General features: G+C 47.9%; 1 protein-coding gene across 5 annotated transcripts in view; it reads left to right on the top strand.

Moving 5' to 3' along the window:
• FIP1L1 (factor interacting with PAPOLA and CPSF1) overlaps positions 1 to 20636 on the top strand; it is a 323029-nt gene that overhangs the window by 95341 nt on the left and 207052 nt on the right. For all 5 annotated transcript variants that reach the window (XM_029587658.1, XM_029587675.1, XM_029587666.1 and 2 more), the window contains 2 exons: positions 11609 to 11718; positions 13018 to 13083. In XM_029587658.1, the coding sequence (XP_029443518.1) occupies positions 11609 to 11718; positions 13018 to 13083 (176 nt within the window). The remainder of the gene's footprint in view (positions 1 to 11608; positions 11719 to 13017; positions 13084 to 20636) is intronic.

The following is a 20636-nucleotide window of genomic DNA, read 5'->3' as shown; positions in this document are numbered from 1 at the left end:
TTCTACCTCTACAACTTAACTATTCAGATTTCTTACATTCACTATGGAGTGCTAACCATGGTCATGTTCCATCTAAGCTGTGCGCATGTGCGCGCACACACAGGTCGTAAACTTGCGCACACAGAAGAACATAGTATGCATAAGAAATCCTGTTATTTCCATTATATTGGCTTGTAGCACACAAATTTGAACTTGGCTTATAAAAAGTTGCACAAAAGGACATTTTTGCTCAAAAAATTAGAAGGAACATTGGATTGCCCAAGATCTGTTTCTTTTAAAATTTATTTATTTATTTATTTTATTTTATTTTATTTATTTAATTTTATATACCGACAGCCGTTTGCACATCGTGCCGGTTTACAAGTAACTTACAACCATAAGATATATAGGCAGAAGCCTTTACAAATAACAGTATGTAACATAAATGCAGTAACAGAGCAAGAAACTAATGCAGAAACAGAGCAAGAAACTAAATAACTTAGGGAGGGAGGGGTAGGGGTAGTCATGACAAAGGGGGGGGCGGGGGGAGGGTGAGGACAGACACATGGGGATAAGATATGTACAAGGGATTCAGGCAATAAATTGATATGTATAATGGTTTTATACAAAGTTGTATAGACGTGAAAACAAAAGTCATTGGGGTGAGGTGGTAAGTGTGACTTGTACTAAGTAACATGTTTTAAAAGCAGGAAGTTAAGTGAGAGGTTTGTAATTCCTTAATTAGATTGAGGGGTAGGTGTGGGGTGTAGGTCATGATGGGGGGTGTTAGTGAGAGAAGATGAACGGGTAGGGTTATTGGAAGGTGAGGAAGCTGATTGGGGGTAAGCTTGGCGGAAGAGCCAGGTCATGATGTAGGTCATGATGGGGGGTGTAGTGAGAGAAGATGAACGGGTAAGGTTATTGGAAGGTGAGGAAGCTGATTGGGGGTAAGCTTGGCGGAAGAGCCAGGTTTTGAGTTTCTTTTTGAAAGTGGATGTGGAGGTTTCGGTACGAAGGTCAAGAGGCATAGAGTTCCAAAGGGAGGGGCCCTGCGAGGGAAAGGGCTCTATTGGTGGTGGAGATGAGTCTTGTGGATTTTATGGAAGGGGGGAATAAGAGTTCCACGGAGGGAGGAACGGGTGGGTCTTGTGGAGGTACGAGGGAGGAAGGGTGGGTTTATCCAATTGTAATGTTCGTTAGTAATACTTTTGTGGATGAGGGTGAGGGTCTTGTAAATGATTCGTGAGTGTATGGGGAGCCAGTGAAGATCAATGAGGGTGGGAGTGATGTGGTCTTTCTTGTTGGCATTAGTGAGGATGCGTGCAGTGGCGTTTTGAAGGAGTTGTAGGGGTTTGATGTGGGTAGCAGGGAGTCCAAGTAGAAGAGCGTTACAGTAATCAATTTTTGAAAAAATTATAGATTGGAGTATAGTACGAAAATCGGAGAAGTAGAGAAGGGGTTTGAGTTTTTTGAGAGTTTGGAGTTTGAAATAGCAGCTGCTGAGGATAGATTTGATATATGGTTTGAAGGTTAGTTGATTATCAAGGATAACACCGAGGTTTCTTGTGTCAGAGAGGAAGTTGGGGGGGTGGGGAGTGGAGGGAATGGGTATGGATGCATGTCTAGAGGAGATGAGGAGGAGTTCAGTTTTTTGCGGATTGAGGGCTAGGTGCATGTCAGTGAGGAGCTGGTTTATGGAGGTGAGAATGGTGCTCCAGTTTTGGAGTGCGGTGAGTACAGAGTTAGTGAAGGGGATGAGGATTTGCACATCATCCGCATAGATGAAGTGTGTAATCCCAAGGTTGGAGAGGAGGTTTGTAAGCGGGAGCATATAGATATTAAATAGGGTGGAAGAGAGGGAGGATCCTTGGGGAACGCCACAGTCGAGATTAACAGGGGGGGATGTAAAGTTGTCGGTGAGGACTGTGTAAGTACGTTTTGGAGGAAGGACTTTATCCATGAAAGAGCAGTACCTGAGATTCCTATGTTAATGAGGGTGTTAATGAGGATATTATGATTTACGGTATCAAAAGCGGCGGAAATATCTAGCATGGCAATGAGATAGGAGTTACCAGCATCCATTCCTTTGATGATGGTGTCTGTAAGGGAGAGGAGTAGGGATTCTGTACTGAGGTGTTTTCGGAAACCATATTGTGTTGGACGGAGTATGTTGGATTGTTCTAGGTGTTCAGAGAGGCGGGAGTTTACTAGTTTCTCAATGACTTTGGAGAGGAAAGGGAGATTGGAGATGGGATGGAGGTTAGATAGATTGGAGGGATCAAGGGAGGGTTTTTTTTTAGGATGGGTTTGACCACAGCTTGTTTCAGGGAGTTAGGGACTAGGCCGTGTTCCAGGGAGCAGTTAACGATTTTGGAGAGAGGAGAGGCTATTGCTTTAGGGATAGCGAGTAGAAGTTTGGTAGGGATGGTTTCCGAGGGGTGGGAGGAAGGTCTCATCTTTTTTAGAATGTTCTCTATTTCTAGAGTTGAGGAGGGTTCAAAAGAAGAGAGAATGGTGGGTGTGTGAGGGGTGGGGGGGATTATGCTGTTGGTGTTGGAGGGGGTTTTGGTGTTAGGGGTAAACTTGGCAGTGATGTTGGATATTTTGTTCTTAAAGAAATGGGCAATTTCATTGCATCGTGTCTGTGTGGAGGGGATTTGGGGTGTGGACACGTTGGATTTGGTGAGATTAGAGACAAGGGTAAATAGTGCCTTTGGGTTGAATTGGAGGTGGTGAATTTTCTTGGCATAGTATTCTTTTTTTGTTGTTTGAATGGAGTTTCTATATGCATGCATGAGTTGGTAATAGATGGTTTTTGAGGCAGGGGTGGGGTGTTTGCGCCAGTGTCTTTCAGCTGCTCTAAGCTGGATTTTTTGGGTTTTGAGTGCATGGGTGTACCAGGGTTTTTTGGGTGATTTGGTTTGTGTAATTGTTTTTTGAATGATTGGACATAAGTTGTTAGCAATCTTTTGGGTAGTTTCTGCCCAGGAGGATATAGCACTATCTGCTGTCTCTAGGTCAATGTGAGTAGGGATGTTGGAGCAAGCCGTTGCAAGGGTGTCTAGGGGGCAGGTTTTACGAAATTGGAAGGATTTAGGCTGAGAAGGAGAGGGAGTGGAAGGGGTTTGTGGAGAAAGGGTTGTATTGATAATGGAGTGGTCAGACCAGGGGACAGGGAGGCATGTGGGGGAGTGGATGACGTTGATGAGTGAGTTAGTGAAAATGAGGTCAAGGGTGTGACCGGCTTTGTGCGTTGGGGAGTGAATGAGTTGGGTGAAACCCATTGCGTCTAAGGATGAGATGAAGGCTTCGCATGAAGGGGATTGTGGAGTGGAATCGACATGGAGGTTAAAATCGCCAAGGAGAATCGTGGGGATGTCGGGAGAGAGGGCGCTGGTGAGGAATTCAATGAGGGGGGAGGGGTCTTTTTCTAGTAGCCCGGGAGGGGTATAGATAAGGCAGATTTGTAGAGATTGTGATTTGAAGAAACCTACTTCATATTGGTTGGGAATATTGCAGGTTTGTGAGGTGAGCTTGAGTTCCCTTTTTGCTATGAGGAGTAGGCCCCCTCCTCTTTTCTTTTTGCGGGGGATAGAGAAAATGTCATAGGTTTCAGAGGGCAGTTGGTTAATGAGGGGGGTGTCACAAGGTTTAAACCAGGTTTCAGTTACTGCAAAGATTTCTGGTTTGGAGTCAGTTAAAATATCATGGAGAAGGTGTGTTTTTTGTTTCAGGGATTGGGCGTTGATGAGTATTAGAGAGATAATGGAGAGGGTGAGGGCTTGCGAGGGGGGAGAAATAGGGATGGGGGTCAGACGCCTTTTTTGAGGGTTGTGGGGGCTGTAGGGGGGGAGGGATAGTTTTGAGGGGTGTCTGGGTAGATAGTTGGGGGAACAGAGGTAAGCGTGTGGAGGCATTGTTAGGTGGAGGGCTAGTAGAGGAGTATTGGGAAGAAAGATAAATTGTGAGATGCATACAGGTCAATGTGAGTAGGGATGTTGGGATTCGTAGTGCGATTGAAGCAGAGAAGTGCAATTGAACAGGGAAATGCGATTGAACAGAGCAATGCAATTAAGTAGAACAATGCAATTAAACAGAGCAATGCAATTAGACAGAGCAATGCAGTTGAAACAGAGAAATGCAATTGAACAGGGTAGATTATGAGATGCAGATGTTGTTAACGTGAGTTAACCGAGAAAGACATATGATGGAGACACACTTAAGTATGATACGCTTGATGTTAGAGTACAGTGTGTTGGTAGATTTATCAGAAGGAGATTGGAGCACATATTACTTAGTTTCAAGGAAACGTTTTGTTTTTTTAGGCATTCTTTACAGTAAAGTGGAGAATATCTTATGGCATCATTGATTTCTGTCCATGTCCTTTTCTGTTAGGAAAATTACACATGTATCTTCCATGTCATTGGAAAAATAAATACATATGTCAACTGCATTAAATACAGCAAGATGGCATCCACTTCTCATAAGCATGTATTTTTCCTTTGCATGGAGCTAGCATGCATAAATTAACCAGCAATAGAAAGTTATGTGCATAATTTGAAAAAGCACATAGGTGGAAATTGGCAAGGGTGTACACACACACACACACAGTGATGGTATCTGTCACCAATATGTGTGCACACAGATACAAGCTATTGGTCATATACACACACAGCCTCAATTTCTCATACACATGCAAAAACTGCTCTTTCTTTCACACAAAACACACAAATCCTCCTCGCACAAAGGACCACCCAAAACTTACCTCTGCCGAACACACATGCACCCAAACTTGATATCTTTCTCACGGCAAAAACAAAACTCTCTTACTTGCTCAAACACAGTAACAGCCACCCCCCCCCATGTGTCTCACATTTTGAAAATTTGTACTCTGTAAAAAAAAAAAAAAAAAAAAAAAAAGAAAAGCATGTTTAGAAATTTTTGTGAACTCCATGGACTACATACAACTTTCCAATCTTGTTTAAATAACTGTAGCTAAAAACTGAGTTTTGCAATTTATGCTGTATTTTCTAGGAAGCTCTGTTGATTTTTTTTTTTTTTTTGGGTGGGGGAGGTTTTTAAAGGATTTTCCCTGTTAGGATAGAGAAGAAAAATCTTTGTGAAGAAGTGCTTCATGTTAGAAATTCAGCAGATCTTATCTTTTGTTTAATACGAGGGATTCTTGCTGTGTTTAAGGAATTTTTATTCTGTGCTAATCACCGAATAGAAAAAAGGAGTAAAAGCAGTGCATGCAAACTAAAGTGTCAAGCCATGACTGTAGGCCTACCTGTTTTTTTTACGTGATGTGTCCTCTTCCGAACTTCTGTTGTAAGTTCTGGGGAAAATAAGATGATAATGCACAGCCCATGAAGCTTGACCTATGGTTGAAAAGATCCAAAGCCCCTATAGCTGTTTGGCGGGTACATGCCAACTTTTTTAAAATTGCTTTTCTCCTTCCTCTTTTTATTTCCATGATGGAAACCCGGCAGCTGCAGTTGTTGATATTCTTTAGATGCCATGATCTGCTTAACTTGATACACTGTTTCTCACAGGACAAGCAGGATGGTTGTCCTCACAAATGGGTGACATCGAGGATGGAGCCCACCACGGAAAACTTCTGTCAAAGTTTAAACAGAACTTTGACTGGCCCCTACTGGGCATGCCCAGCAAGGCACTGACCCTGCAGCCAGCAGGGGTCTCCCTTCAGTCTTCTTTTTTCCGCGCAGCAGTTGCCACGCGGTGAAAGGAGCTCTCTAACCACGTTCCTGACAGGAATTTGGAAATTAATTTCCTAAGAAAATTTGCCCCTCAGGGGTCTCCCTTCGACTAATTTTTTAGTCATCTTACGGAACCCGGTAAGTTTTTTGCCTTCTTCCATCGACTGCCGTCGATTTTGGCCCTTGAGGCCTGTGGGCACTTACCGATCCCCAGCCTAAATTTTGGCTTCCAGCCATGGCAACGGGGTTCCGTCGTTGTCCGGATTGTACCCGGACTATGTCCATCACAGACCCCCACAGGGTTTGTGTAATGTGTTTGGGTAGTGGGCATGATGTCCTGACTTGCACCAAATGTGCCTTAATGACACCCAAGGGTCGCAAAGCCAGGATGGAGAAGATGGGGCTCCTCTTCCATGCACCAACCCCAACGCCATCGATAGCATCGACGTCATCGGAACCGGCACCGTCGAAGTTGTACCATCATCGTCAACCCTCCGGTGACCGTCCGCCATCGATCGCTTCTCGGCCGTCGACTCCCGTCCCTTCCCCGGATGGGCGAGGGGATCGGAAAGAAAAGCACCGCCATCGACGGCATAAGTCTCGGCCTGTCGAGGATCCACAGCCATCGACCTCTGCTCAAGCCGAGCCACCAACAAAGAAGCCGCGAACAGACCGGACGCCCTCCACGTCTCGTTCGCCGGCATCGAGGAAACCCTCACCCTCTCGGGGTGTGGGGGCCGTGATCCCACCGGTTACGGTGGTCCCTCCGGCCCTGCCTCAGCCTCCCTCTCCCGTCGAGCCGGGTATGGTTACCCCTGGTCTCCGGGCAGAACTGGACCGGCTGGTCCAGGAGGCCATCGAGAAAGCGATGAAGAAATTACAACCTCCATCGGCACCGTCTCCGGCACCGGTTCCAGTGCCGCCCCCGGCACCGACGCCGGCACCGGCTTCGCCACCGAGGAGGGAACCGACCACCGAGCCGTTGATACAAGCGCTAGCTGAGCCGCATGGAGGCACTCATTACGGCCCTTCCATCGGTGATTCCAGTGCCATCGACAACACCACCGTCTCCGACTGGTTTCTCATCGGCAGGAGAAACACCGTTTCGAATTCCCCCTTCCGGGGTAGTTCCATCGGTACCTTCGGGTATATCTCCACCGATTTATCCTTCGGCTCCATCGATTCCGCGCCAGGCACCGATTCCATCGGCAGCACCGAAGCCATCGATGCCATTTCTGGTTCCACCTCCCGCACCGATTCCACCTCGGTTTCCATCGATGCCTTCAGAGCCTCAGCCAGGTCCATCAGGGCTACAAGCCACACATGATCCCTACGATACCTGGGGTGATGATGATGATACCTCTTCTGACACAGATCTGCCTTCGCCACCATCTCCTACAGAGAGTAGAAAAAGATCTCCTCCTGAGGATCTATCTTTCATTAATTTTGTGAAAGAAATGTCAGAAGTTGTACCTTTTCAACTACAATCTGAAGCTGATGACAGACACCAGATGATGGAACTACTTCAATTTCTGGATGCTCCAAAAATCATCGCTTCCATCCCTATACACCAGGTGTTTTTGGATCTGCTCAAGAAAAACTGGGAATCTCCCTCATCGGTGTCACCAGTTAACAAGAAAGCTGACTCCACATACCTTGTCCAGTCAGCACCAGGTTTCCAAAAACCTCAACTGGATCATCGCTCTGTTGTGGTTGAGTCCGCGCAGAAGAAGGCCAAGCGTCTTAAGCCGCACTCTTCTACCCCACCTACCAGGGACAACAAGTTCCTGGATAGTGTAGGACGGAAAGTGTATCATGGAGCTACGTTGATTTTACGCATAGCTTCATATCAACTTTACATGACTTAATACAACAGAGCCATCTTTAAGCAGATGCAAGACTATGCTGACACGTTGCCGGACCAATACCAACCACAGCTTCAAGCCCTTCTTCACAAGGGATTTGAGGCAGGAAAGCACGAGATTAGGACTGCCTATGACATATTCGATGCTTCCACGAAGGTTTCAGCCACAGCCATCTCAGCCAGACGTTGGGCTTGGTTAAAGTCATCCAACCTTCGCCCAGAAGTCCAAGATCGTCTTGCTGATTTGCCCTGCTTAGGCGACAATTTGTTTGGAGAGCAAATTCAACAGATTGTGGCGGAGTTAAAAGACCACCATGAGACGTTGAAACAACTCTCATCTGTCCCACCTGAGGTGACCTCCAAGCAACCGCAAAAGAAGGACTCTAAGAAGTCATTCTTTCGACCACGTCGCTACTACCCTCCGTCAACTAGGGCTCGTCCTGCACGGTCCTCTAACAGGCCTCAGCCTCGTCAGCCGAGAAAGCAAAGACCTACTGTAGCCCCACCTCCTGGGCCTACGGCGGGCCTTTGACTTCCCTGTATTGAGCACATGCCATCTCCCTCTTCCACACATCCCTGTGGGGGGTCGACTGTTCCACTTCTTACACCGTTGGAAACAGATCACCTCAGATCAGTGGGTGCTAGCAATTATCGCACAGGGTTACCACCTCAACTTCATAACACTTCCGCCAGACTCCCCGCCCCTTCAGGCATGGAGTCTAACCAGCCATTTCACTCAATTACATCAAGAAGTATCCCTTCTTCTACAATCAAATGCTATAGAACCCGTCCCTCCTTGTCAACAAGGGAAAGGATTCTATTCCAGATACTTCCTAATACCAAAGAAATCAGGGGGGCTACGTCCAATTCTGGACCTTCGGGCCCTCAACAAGTATCTGCAAAAAGAAAAGTTCAAGATGGTAACCCTGGGCGCCTTGCTCCCTCTGTTGCAAAAGGGGGATTGGCTGTGCTCTCTCGACCTCAAGGACGCTTATACCCACATTGCGATCACACAATCCCATCGCAAATATCTGCGGTTTCTTGTAGGCCACGACCATTATCAATACCGTGTCCTACCTTTCGGTCTGGCTTCTGCCCCACGAGTCTTTACCAAATGTCTCGTAGTGGTAGCAGCATTCCTAAGGAAGGAAGGTGTCCACGTCTACCCCTACCTGGACGATTGGCTAATCAGGGCCTCCTCCCAACACATAGCTCAATCCTCCCTAAAATTGACAATTCAAACACTCCTTTCCTTAGGGTTTCTTGTCAATTACGAGAAATCTTGCTTAGTCCCTTCTCAAACCTTATCCTTCATTGGAGCAGACTTGGACACCTTGCAGGCAAAGGCTTACCTTCCTCTTCAGAGGGTCCACCCCCTAATATCCCTGGCTCGCCAGCTCCAGTCTCAAAACACTGCCACGGCTCGCCAGTTCCTCGTTCTCCTAGGACACATGGCATCCTCGGTTCAAGTCACTCCCATGACCCGACTAGCCATGAGAGTAACACAATGGACTCTACGACACCAATGGATTCAAGCTTTTCAGCCTCTGTCCTCCATAGTCACAGTCACACAGGCCCTGCGCCTATCCTTAACCTGGTGGACAACTCAGGTCAACCTCCTTCAGGGCTTACCTTTTCTTCCACCGGATCCGCAAGTAATCCTAACCACCGACGCTTCTCACATCGGTTGGGGAGCCCATGTGGACGAATTACAAACCCAAGGGTTATGGTCCAAAGAGGAAGCCGAACACCAGATAAATTTCCTGGAACTTCGCGCAATCCGCTATGCACTCCGAACTTTCAAAGATCATCTATTCCATCAGATAATCTTAATCCAGACGGACAACCAAGTGGCCATGTGGTACATAAACAAGCAGGGTGGCACAGGCTCCTTCCTTCTGTGTCAGGAAGCTGCGCAGATCTGGGCGGAAGCCCTCTCCCACTCTATGTACCTCAGGGCCACTTACCTGCCGGGAGTAGACAATGTATTGGCAGACCAGCTGAGCCGTGTCTTCAAGCCACACGAGTGGTCACTCGATCCTCTGGTAGTGACCTCTCTGTTTCACAAGTGGGGTTTTCCCCGCATAGACCTCTTTGCGTCCCCTCAGAACCACAAAGTGGACGATTACTGCTCTCTCATTCGGAGCCAACACTTTCAGCCGAGAGATGCCTTCTCCCTCAAGTGGACGACAGGTCTGCTTTATGCATTCCCTCCACTTCCTCTTCTGTCAAGGACTCTCGTGAAGCTACGCCAAGACGGAGGAACCATGATCCTGATAGCACCCCACTGGCCACGCCAAGTGTGGTTTCCCATACTCCAGGATCTCTCCATCCGCAGGCACATCCCTCTGGGAACGGATCCGCATCTGCTCACTCAAAACGACGGATGCCTCCTCCATCCCAACCTCCAGGCCTTGTCCCTGACGGCATGGATGTTGAAAGGTTAGTCCTTCAGCCTTTTAACCTTTCGGATTCGGTTTCTCGTGTCCTGATAGCTTCACAAAAGCCCTCTACCAGAAGATCCTATTCATATAAATGGAAAAGGTACACATCATGGTGCACTTCTCAGTCCCTTGATCCCCTTTCCTGTCCAATCTCTAAGTTCTTGGACTATTTATGGCACCTATCAGAATCCGGTCTAAAGACCTCTTCCATTAGGATGCATGTCAGTGCGGTAGCCGCCTTCCATAAAGGTGTACAGGGTGTCCCTATTTCAGTACAACCCCTGGTAACACGTTTTCTTAAAGGCTTGCTCCATCTGAAGCCACCCTTACGTCCTCCGGCCCCATCTTGGGACCTTAACCTGGTTCTTGGTCGTCTAATGAAACCTCCTTTCGAACCTCTGCACTCCTGTGAATTAAAGTATCTCACATGGAAAGTGTTATTCCTTTTGGCTATCACTTCAGCTCGCAGGGTTAGTGAATTGCAGGCCCTAGTTACCTATCCGCCTTACACTAAGCTCCTGCAGGACCGGGCGGTACTCCGCACTCACCCTAAATTTTTACCTAAGGTAGTTTCTGAGTTTCATATTAATCAATCCATCATACTACCTATCTTCTTTCCCAGGCCCCACTCCAACTCCGGGGAACAGACTCTGCATATCCTAGACTGCAAACGAGCTCTAGCTTTTTATCTAGACCGTACAGTTGCTCACAGGAAGAGTACTCAATTATTTGTCTCTTTCCATCCTAACAAGTTAGGACATCCTGTGGGTAAGCAGGCTCTTTCCTCCTGGTTGGCGGACTGCATTTCTTTTTGCTATCAGCAAGCTGGCATTCCTTTTCAAGACCGTGTGAAAGCACACTCTGTGAGGGCCATGGCGACATCAGTGGCACACCTTCGATCGGTGCCGCTTCCTGACATCTGCAAAGCTGCAACCTGGAGTTCTCTCCATACCTTTGCAGCCCACTATTGTTTGGACAAAGCTGGAAGACAGGACTCCATCTTCGGCCAATCTGTCTTGCGTAACCTTTTTCCAACGTGATGTACCAACACCCTTCCACCTTCCCGGTAGAGTGCGGATGCCCTTTACCAAATACCACCCCAGTTGTTGTGCCTGTTGCACGTCATTGGGTGCATTTGGTGCAAGTCAGGACATCCTCAGCTCGGTACTCACCCATTTGTGAGGACAACCATCCTGCTTGTCCTGTGAGAAAGCAAATGTTGCTTACCTGATGTAACAGGTGTTCTCACAGGACAGCAGGATGTTAGTCCTCACGAAACCCGCCCGCCACCCCGCGGTGTTGGGTTTGTTTTGTTTTTACTTTTTAGGCACTGCCTGTAGCTTTGAAAATCAGACTGAAGGGAGACCCCTGCTGGCTGCAGGGTCAGTGCCTTGCTGGGCATGCCCAGTAGGGGCCAGTCAAAGTTCTGTTTAAACTTTGACAGAAGTTTTCCGTGGTGGGCTCCATCCTCGATGTCACCCATTTGTGAGGACTAACATCCTGCTGTCCTGTGAGAACACCTGTTACATCAGGTAAGCAACATTTGCTATCTAAGGTTCTTTTATTAATAACTACTAGATCTGGGTTTCTAATTGATTTTGAAGGTACAGCAGGGCAGAACTGGAAATTCAGAGAAGGAGCCCATTGTACCATCAACCAAACCAGATTTTACGTCTCCTACCACCGTTTTCAAAACAGGAGTTCCTCCTCCCAGGTGAGTTAATGAATTAAAATAAAGAATTTTGTGGTCAATGTTTCTTACTCTTTTTTCAGTGTTTTATTTGATTCACTAATGTACAGCCTTTCTCTATAGAGAGATTAGGAAATCAGAGAGAGGCTGAACTTGATGGATCTCTGTTCTGTGTGTTTCAAATGCTTGTGTTAGAATTGTAATGTGATTAAGGTGCCCAGTCTATCATCATGATAGAAGGGAAGTCGTCTTCAAGACTAAACCCATTAATGTTTTTTTCCTGAGCCAGCAATTGTCACTTACCTGGATAAGATTATCTATCCAGGCATATTTTTTCTGCAGTGCATCCCAGCTCTTCCAGCCCCATTAGGCAGGAGTAGACTTTAAATCTAAGTCTGCAGTTTATTTTATTTATATTCTGTCTGCATCCACTTCAAAGCAGATTACATTTAGTTACTATAGATATTTTGCTGTCCCCAGAAGGCTCACTGCCACATAGCTGCAGAGTTAGCCATGGGTTAACTACTTACATATTTTATCATTTATAGAATTACAACCTACTGTGGGAAATCTGTCACCAAATAAAATATGCAAAAAATAAATTTCATCTTAACAGTACATTGTACACCAAGTTTGGAACTGCTATGTTAGTGCTGAATTTTCAGCAGTAAATATTTGCCTCTGGTTGCTCGGCCATTCTGTAAAAATGGAACTGTTAAGATAATATACTAAAGAACTGGCTGTGTCTGCCCTGGCACAGCTCACGATGACCAACAGAGTGAATCAGGCTGTCATTGGTCAATGGGTGTGGAAGGGAGCAGGTGGCACCTGCACACAGGCCTCTTTGCAACGTTGAGACTCCATTTTAGGACTGCTTCCTTTTCAATTTGTATTTTCTTTAAAAGCGAAGAAAGCCAAATAAATATACAAGATACATTTAGGAAATAATTTGTTTTGATCTGTAATATAGTGGCAAGATGTTTCCTACCTTTTTGAGTGTCCCTGTTTTACCTGCCCCTTAGAAAATACATTTGAAATGAATTTTGTGATTAAAAGAAGGGGGTGTTTACAATACGTCTGAACGTGTTGGTCATAAAACTATGTATGTATACTCTAAAGATGTTGGCAATACAAAAGTTCCTCAGTTGTCCTGAGTGAGAGAGATGGAGAGGTGAAACATGTGAGTCATCTCTCCATCACATGTGATATTTTAAATATGCAGAATTCTTTAGAATGCAGAATATTTATGTGACAAATAATCTGCCTCCAAATCTAAATATGAATGGAGGAATCTACTTTACTTTCTCTTTTTGTATCCTTTAGAACTGCTCTAGTTGAGGGAGCTTTCCCTTCCCCACCAGATCACAGAGGTGTCCTCTTGTACCAAAGGTAGAGTCTTAAAGATGTTTTATTCTTGTATCAGCTGTGCAGCAGAAACCTGCATCATGGGTTTTTTTTCAAAGGATTTTGAAAATGTATCGTGTTTGTCATCTAGTACCATTCAACATGTTTCCCCCCCATATTCCTTGTATTTGAATGCTATAGTTTTGTTTTTAGAATTATCACTAGTTCCTGAAATATTCATTTTCCTGTCGTGTAGCCAGATGGACTCAGAACAAGTGGGTATAGTGTGCTCATGCTAGCAGTTGGAGACGGATCTGACGTCAGCACGGGTACATATACCCCCACAGGAAGTGAAGCTCTTCAGTAATTTCCGTCTCCAAAGCAGTTTGGAGAGCCTGCACGCTCGCTGAGCGTGTTTCCAATCTACTTTCTATTTTCTACTTTCTACTTACTAAATTTCTACAGGAACATCGAGCACCGCACTCCTGCGGTGATACCATTCGGTCCCTCCCCCAGTTGAGTTTCCCGGGGTGATTTCCGCGATCCCTCGGAGGTTTTGGCCTCGGTCCGGTGGCCGAATCGCGGCAGGGACCCAGCCCCCGAGCGAGGCTTGGGCGGGCTAAGAGGCACCTCGGTCCCGGCGTGGACTTGGGAGGTAGCGGGTGCATTCCTCAAGCGCGGCGGTGAAGGTATTTCCCCTCTCCCCCCGCAGCCGGAGACCGCCCGGGTTTCAGCCGGGAAGCTCCGAGGATCAGGTAAGGCGTATATCTTTTACTTTTGGTCTCCGAGGTATGAGGATCGGCGGCGTTGCCTGTATCCGGCACGCCGCGGAGGTCGCCATTTTGTCGGCCTTGTTAAGGTATTGAGCGCCCATGATAGGCGCCTGTATCGTATTGAGCGCATATTTGGAGCATATGTTGTCTACCATTTAGCGTATATTACTGACCGCATATTATTGAGCGCATATTGTATTAAGCGTATATTGCTGCCGCATATTGTATTGAGCGCATATTGTATTAAGCGTATATAGCTGCTGCATATTCTTGAGCGCCTATTGTATTGAGCGCCTATTGTATTGAGCGCATATTGCTGCCGCATATTCTTGAGCGCATATTTTTTTTCAGCGATGGAACATTCTGACGCCCCGGCGTCTCTGGCGGCGGCGCCTCCTGATTCCGGTGTGAAAGCCCTCGGCCTCTGCTCAGCACACCAGCTTAGGGCCACGCACAGCGAGGAGCCAGACTCCCTTTGTGCCCAATGTGAGGAGGCAGTGGGAGCCTCGGGCCAGGACCAGTCTCAACCGAGGTTTGTTGACAGTTCCCCAGGGGCCACCCCGGATCTCGCGGGTAGTCTCGAACAACCTGGGATACCGGGGGACCTGGTTCCCCGTAGACTTGAGACCACCTCCATTTCCTGGGTGGATCTCTTTAAGGGGATCCATGCCTTTGTACAGATGCAATCAGCTTCCCATCCAGGCCCTGCTGTTGCTGCTGCTCCTGTGGCTGCTCCAGCGGATCCTGCCCCTGGACCTTTGCGCCCTTCTCGTGGGCAAGCACACCCGCCTCCGGGCAGTCCGGTTCAGGCGGACCCTGATGTCTCGGAGACCGAATCAGAACCCTCCGATGAGGGAAAACTTCCCTCGGGGATTGAGCCATATCGAACCATGAGGCGGTTCTTCCCCAAGGAAGATCTCTCTGACCTAGTATCTCAGTGCCTGGCGGAGTTGGATATTTCAGGCCCCAGCACTACGGTGCCATCTACACAGAACCCTCTGCTGGAAGGTCTTCGTCCTACAGCCCGCCATTTTCCCTTCTTGCAAGCCGCACAGCAACTAATAGATCTGGAATGGGCTGCACCTGCGGCCTCATTTAAAGGGGGTCGGGGCCTGATAGGCATGTACCCCCTGGATCCGGCAATCAAGGAGATGCTGGCGTGCCCTCAGATGGACGCCTTGGTTAGTGCGGTGGTCAAGTGCACTACCATTCCAGTTGAGGGGGGGCGGCCCTCAAGGAACCTCACGACCGGCGACTGGACGCCATCCTGAAACAGACATTTGAGGTAGCAGCTCTGTCTTTGCGAATCGCAACCTGCTGCACAGTGGTGACGCGTTCCTGTTTATCACAGGTCAGGAACAATGCTCCGGCAGCAGACATGGAGTCCGCTCTCTCGTTCCTCACGGATGCTGCATCCGACCTAGTCCGTACAACAGCCAAGGGGATCTCATCTTCTGTAGCTGCCAGGAGGCAGATCTGGATACGGAATTGGTCAGCCGATGCTCCTTCGAAGACACGCCTCACCAGAATGCCCTTTAGGGGTTCTTTCCTGTTCGGCAGCGACCTAGATAAACTAGCCAGCACATGGGGTGCCTCTCCAATACCTCGACTGCCGGAAGACAGGTTCAGAAGGAACCAGCGCGCCTTTCCGAGGCCATCCAGAGGCAGAAGCTCCCAACGCTTCATTCCCTATAGGGGTCGCTACCAGGCACCTCGTCCTCAGGCCAGGAACCAGTCCTTTCGGCCCAAACAGCAGAAGAGGGGAGCCGGCTCGGGTTCAGGGCCCGGCCGCGCCTCCCAATGAGAATCCGCCGATCCATCCGGGGGACGGAGCTATAGGGGGCAGGTTAACCCTCTTCTACCCCAGATGGGTCGAGATAACGTCGGACCAGTGGGTCTTCGTCGTCATCCGAGAGGGGTATTATCTGGACTTTCATCATCTCCCTCCGGACAGGTTTGTGGAATCTTCGTGTCCCATACACAAGAAGGCAGCCTTGGAAGCTACCCTGGCGAGGCTCCTGTCCTTGAAAGCCATCATCCCAGTACCTGCATGGGAAATGAATTCTGTACACTATTCCATTTATTTCATGGTACCCAAGAAAGAGGGCACTTTCCGGCCCGTGTTGGACCTCAAGTCAGTCAATCGATACTTAAGGGTCCCAAGGTTTCGCATGGAAACTCTGCCCTCAGTCAAGACCGCAGTCCAGCCAGGAGAATTCCTCACGGCCTTAGACTTGTCAGAAGCCTACCTGCATATCCCGATCCATCCGGATCATCAGTGCTACCTACTATTCAAGGTTCTGGGACGCCACTTCCAATTCCGGGCTCTGCCCTTCGGGTTAGCCGCGTCGCCGCAGACCTTCACCAAGGTGGTTGTAGTGGTAGCAGCGGCGCTCAGACGGGAAGGAATCCTCGTCCATCCCTACCTGGACGATTGGCTGATCAGGGCGAAATCACGGGAGGAGAGCCATCAGGCAACCAACAGAGTGATCGCCCTTCTGGAAAGTCTGGGATGGGTAGTCAACCTCAACAAGAGTTGCCTACAGCCTTCCCAATCACTGGAATACCTGGGAGTACAGTTTGACACCCAGGCAGACACAGTCAGTCTCACTACCAAGAGAAGGTTAAAACTTCAGACGCGTCTCCGGTCCTTGATGGGAGCCAGCCGGCCCATAGCTTGGGATTATCTGCAGGTTCTTGGCCTCATGGCCTCCACCCTGGAAGTGGTGCCCTGGGCAAGGGCCCATATGTGGCCTCTACAACACTCCCTGCTCTCTCGCTGGAGCCCCCGCTTCCGGAATTATTCCACGCACCTGCCTCTGCCAGCCAGAGTGAGGACCCAGTTACGATGGTGGTTGCAGTCCAACCACACGAGCAGGGGGTCGAAGATGTCCTCCCCCACGTGGACTCTGCTCACCACAGATGCCAGCCTGAGCGGCTGGGGAGCACACTGCGAAGAACTCACCGCACAAGGGCGGTGGAACAGAGAAGAGTCGGGGTGGAACATCAACCGTCTAGAGGCATGAGCAGTCCGGTTAGCCTGCCTGCAATTTGCTCACAGACTGCGGAATCGGGCTGTCAGAGTAGTGTCTGACAACGCCACCACGGTGGCATACATCAACCGTCAGGGCGGAACCAGAAGCCGACAAGTGTCCCTAGAGATAGCCCCGCTGATGGCTTGGGCAGAGACGAATCTTCAGGACATCTCCGCCGTCCACATTGCCGGGAAGGACAACACCACGGCAGACTTCCTCAGCAGAGAAAGCCTAAATCCAGGGGAATGGCAGCTGTCGCCCACAGTCTTCCAGATGATTGTGGATCACTGGGGGATTCCGGACATGGACTTACTAGCGGACAGGTCCAATGCTCAAGTACCCAGATACTTCAGCCGCAGGCGAGACCCGTTCTCACACGGGATCGACGCCCTGGTTCAGCCATGGCCTCTAGGGACTCTGCTATACGCTTTTCCTCCATGGCCTCTGCTGGGCGCCATCATCCACAAGATTCAGAAGCACCGGGGCCTAGTTCTTCTAGTGGCACCAGATTGGCCAAGAAGACCCTGGTACACGGACATGAGAAGACTACTGGCAGGGGAGCCCCTTCCCCTGCCTCCTCTCAGGGACCTGCTACGTCAAGGTCCCATCCTTCACGAGGATCCAGCTCAATTCTCTCTTACGGTCTGGCCATTGAGAGGGCTAGACTGAAGAAAAGAGGTTACTCGGAGCCAGTGATAGATACACTCCTCCGAGCTCGCAAGTTTTCCACATCCCTGGATCTGGATCTGGAGAGTGTTTGAAGACTGGTGCGACACTCACGGCACCAATCCGCATGCGACCACAATCCCTATTGTTTTGGATTTCCTGCAGGATGGACTTCAGAAGGGTCTCTCCCTCAGCTCCATCAAGGTTCAGGTGGCTGCGCTGTCTTGCTACGGTCCCAGGAGGGATGGCAAGACCATTGCCACGCACCCAGATGTTTCTCGCTTCCTGAAAGGAGTCAAGCACATTCGTCCGCCTCTGAAGTGGCCAGTGCCTTTGTGGAACCTCAACATAGTTTTGGATTTCCTCGCGGGATCCACCTTCAGACCCCTTCGGGGCCTGTCTCTCCGTTCTCTAACTTTGAAGATGGTATTCTTGCTGGCTGTATGTTCAGCACGCCACATCTCAGAGCTACAAGCACTGTCTTGCCATGATCCTTTTCTCAGAATCACTCCTGAGGCTATCCATCTTCGCACGGTTCCATCCTTCTTGCCTAAGGTAGTCTCACAATTTCACCTCAACCAAACCATATCCTTGCCAACCACGGCAGGTTTGAAGAACCACCACGTCGAGGTTTGCTACGCCATCTCGACGTCGGCAGATTGCTGCCCAGATATCTGGAAATGACAGAAACAGTACGAAAGACTGACCCATCTGTTCGTCCTGCACAGCGGGAAGAAACAAGGAGCAGCGGCCTCTCGGCCCACCATCGCCCCCTGGATTAAAGAAGTCATCAGAGCGGCCTACGTAGAGGCCGGGAAGTCGCCGCCTCTACAAGTCAAGGCCCATTCTACCAGAGCCCAAGCAGCATCTTGGGCAGAATCTAGGATGCTGTCGCCTGCAGAAATCTGTAAAGCGGCGACGTGGTCCTCCCTCCATACCTTCTCCAGGTTCTACCGTCTGGATGTCCAGGCCAGGGAGGACACAGCATTTGCGAGGGCGGTCTTACGCGGTCCTCAGGCAGCCTTCCGCCCAGTCCGGGAGTAAAGCTTTTGTACATCCCACTTGTTCTGAGTCCATCTGGCTACACGACAGGAAATGGTGAGATTACTTACCTGATAATCTCGTTTTCCTTAGTGTAGACAGATGGACTCAGCATCCTGCCCAGCTGCCTGTATACATTGGTTTCACCGATTCAAGGTAAGCCTTATCACTTCTTACATGAGTGTGTCCACTCGACCAGGTGTCGACGCCTTCCGGTTGGGAATGCTGGCGGTCTCCAGCTACTATCAATCGGTCAGGGGAATCCTGTTTTCACTATTTCATTGATCGTCAGTACACATATATCCATAACAGCTTTTGCAAGGAAGATTACTGAAGAGCTTCACTTCCTGTGGGGGTATATGTACCCATGCTGACGTCAGATCCGTCTCCAACTGCTAGCACGAGCACACTATACCCACTTGTTCTGAGTCCATCTGTCTACACTAAGGAAAACGAGATTATCAGGTAAGTAATCTCACCATTTTCCCTAATTTCAGGATTGTAATCACTTGCTGAATACGTATTGAATTTGAATCAGCTGTTATAGCCTTCCTTTCACTCTTTCCTTTGAGCTATAAGGTATCCGGAAACAACTTAAAAGTGATGAAACATAAGATGAGGTTTTCAGAAACAGGTGCTGAATTGTGTATCCCCTCTGACTCTAACCCTGGTCAGTTTTTCCCCATCCTCATTGCACTTCCCATTGTCTGTTTCCTTGAGCCAAGAGTAGGCAATGGAAACAAGAATGGAAGCATCATTGACTGGGTGTGTCCAGCTGTGTGATTAAACAGTGGGAACTACAATCAAATTATCCTCACAGGATTTGACTATCAGGAAACAGGATGAGCATGTATTTGTGAGAAGGAAAGTTCGTCTGTAAAAGGTTTCAGTATGGCCCTCAGTAGGGACATTGTGTCCCTGTAACAAAATGGAGGTCTTGGAGAATACTAAAAAGAAAAATGTGTGTTTCATTAATTTTCCTAAACTTCCTACTCACTATTGGATATGCTGAAAAAATATTTTTTGAAATCTTAGTTTCCCGTAGAAGAATGCTCACAAATCTGAAGGCTGTATTGTGCACCCTTGTATAAGAAGAGAATGCAGTTTTACATTGGATAGCCTGAATTTTACAGCAGTATTGGAGTCATCCTCAAAAGAAACCGCAAGAGCTATTTCTCTTATATCATTTCCCTTGAAGCCAGATAGAGATTGAGCACGGAGATCTTTTTTTTTTTATTGTGTTCTATGATTGTAAGTTCAGAGTTTTTTTCCTGACTTCAGTAAGGAGACCCAAGAAAAACAGACAATTTTTGAATTTCCAGCAACACTTTATATTCCTGGAGGCAGATGTTTTTTTGTTTGTTTTTTTTTTTTGGGGGGGGGGGTTAAGTTTATAGCTAAATGTGGTGGAAACTTGTGGGCAGTCACTTTTCTATTTTTGATCCTGATCAGTTGAAGTTTGTGGAGCAGAGGGAGCGCTAGTATTCTATCTTGATTGCTGTTGGGAGGATATATACAATCATGTTTTATGTTACACATCAACCATGGATTTTTTTTTTGTTTGGTTTTTCTTAAGGCTGATTATGCCGCCTTTATTTTGGACTTTAATATCTTGCGGGTTAGTTTATATTTTACCTAATTTGTCTAATATCTAATTATCATTAGTGTTTATTAATACCCTCTATATATTTCCTGTAGCATTTAGATTTTTTATGAAATGGAAATTATACAAATTAAAAATAAAGAAATAGGTGAATTTGATTCTTAAAATTTAGTTGATTCTTAAAAATTAGGTATCATTAGTACAAGTGATCAAACTATTGTGGTTCATGGGCAAACTCCTGTCCATGGGTGCCTTTTCATCCTTCCTGCCTTTAGTTTGAGAGATTGCATGCTTCCCATCCTGCCAAATGATGCTGAAATCCACTCCATCCCACTCTTTTATATTAACTTTCAAGGCTCAGTTTCACACGTGCCTCTATGCATTGTAAAGCCCCAAATACTTCAGTCCTTGGCAGATGGTGTTGGCGGAGGGGGTTGGGGAAAGCTCAGTCAGGATTGCACAGCGTATTGCGTCGCTTCG

Source organism: Rhinatrema bivittatum, chromosome 1 (genome assembly GCF_901001135.1).
Source record: "Rhinatrema bivittatum chromosome 1, aRhiBiv1.1, whole genome shotgun sequence".
Lineage (NCBI taxonomy): Eukaryota > Metazoa > Chordata > Amphibia > Gymnophiona > Rhinatrematidae > Rhinatrema > Rhinatrema bivittatum.
This window is presented reverse-complemented; position numbering and strand designations above follow the sequence as displayed.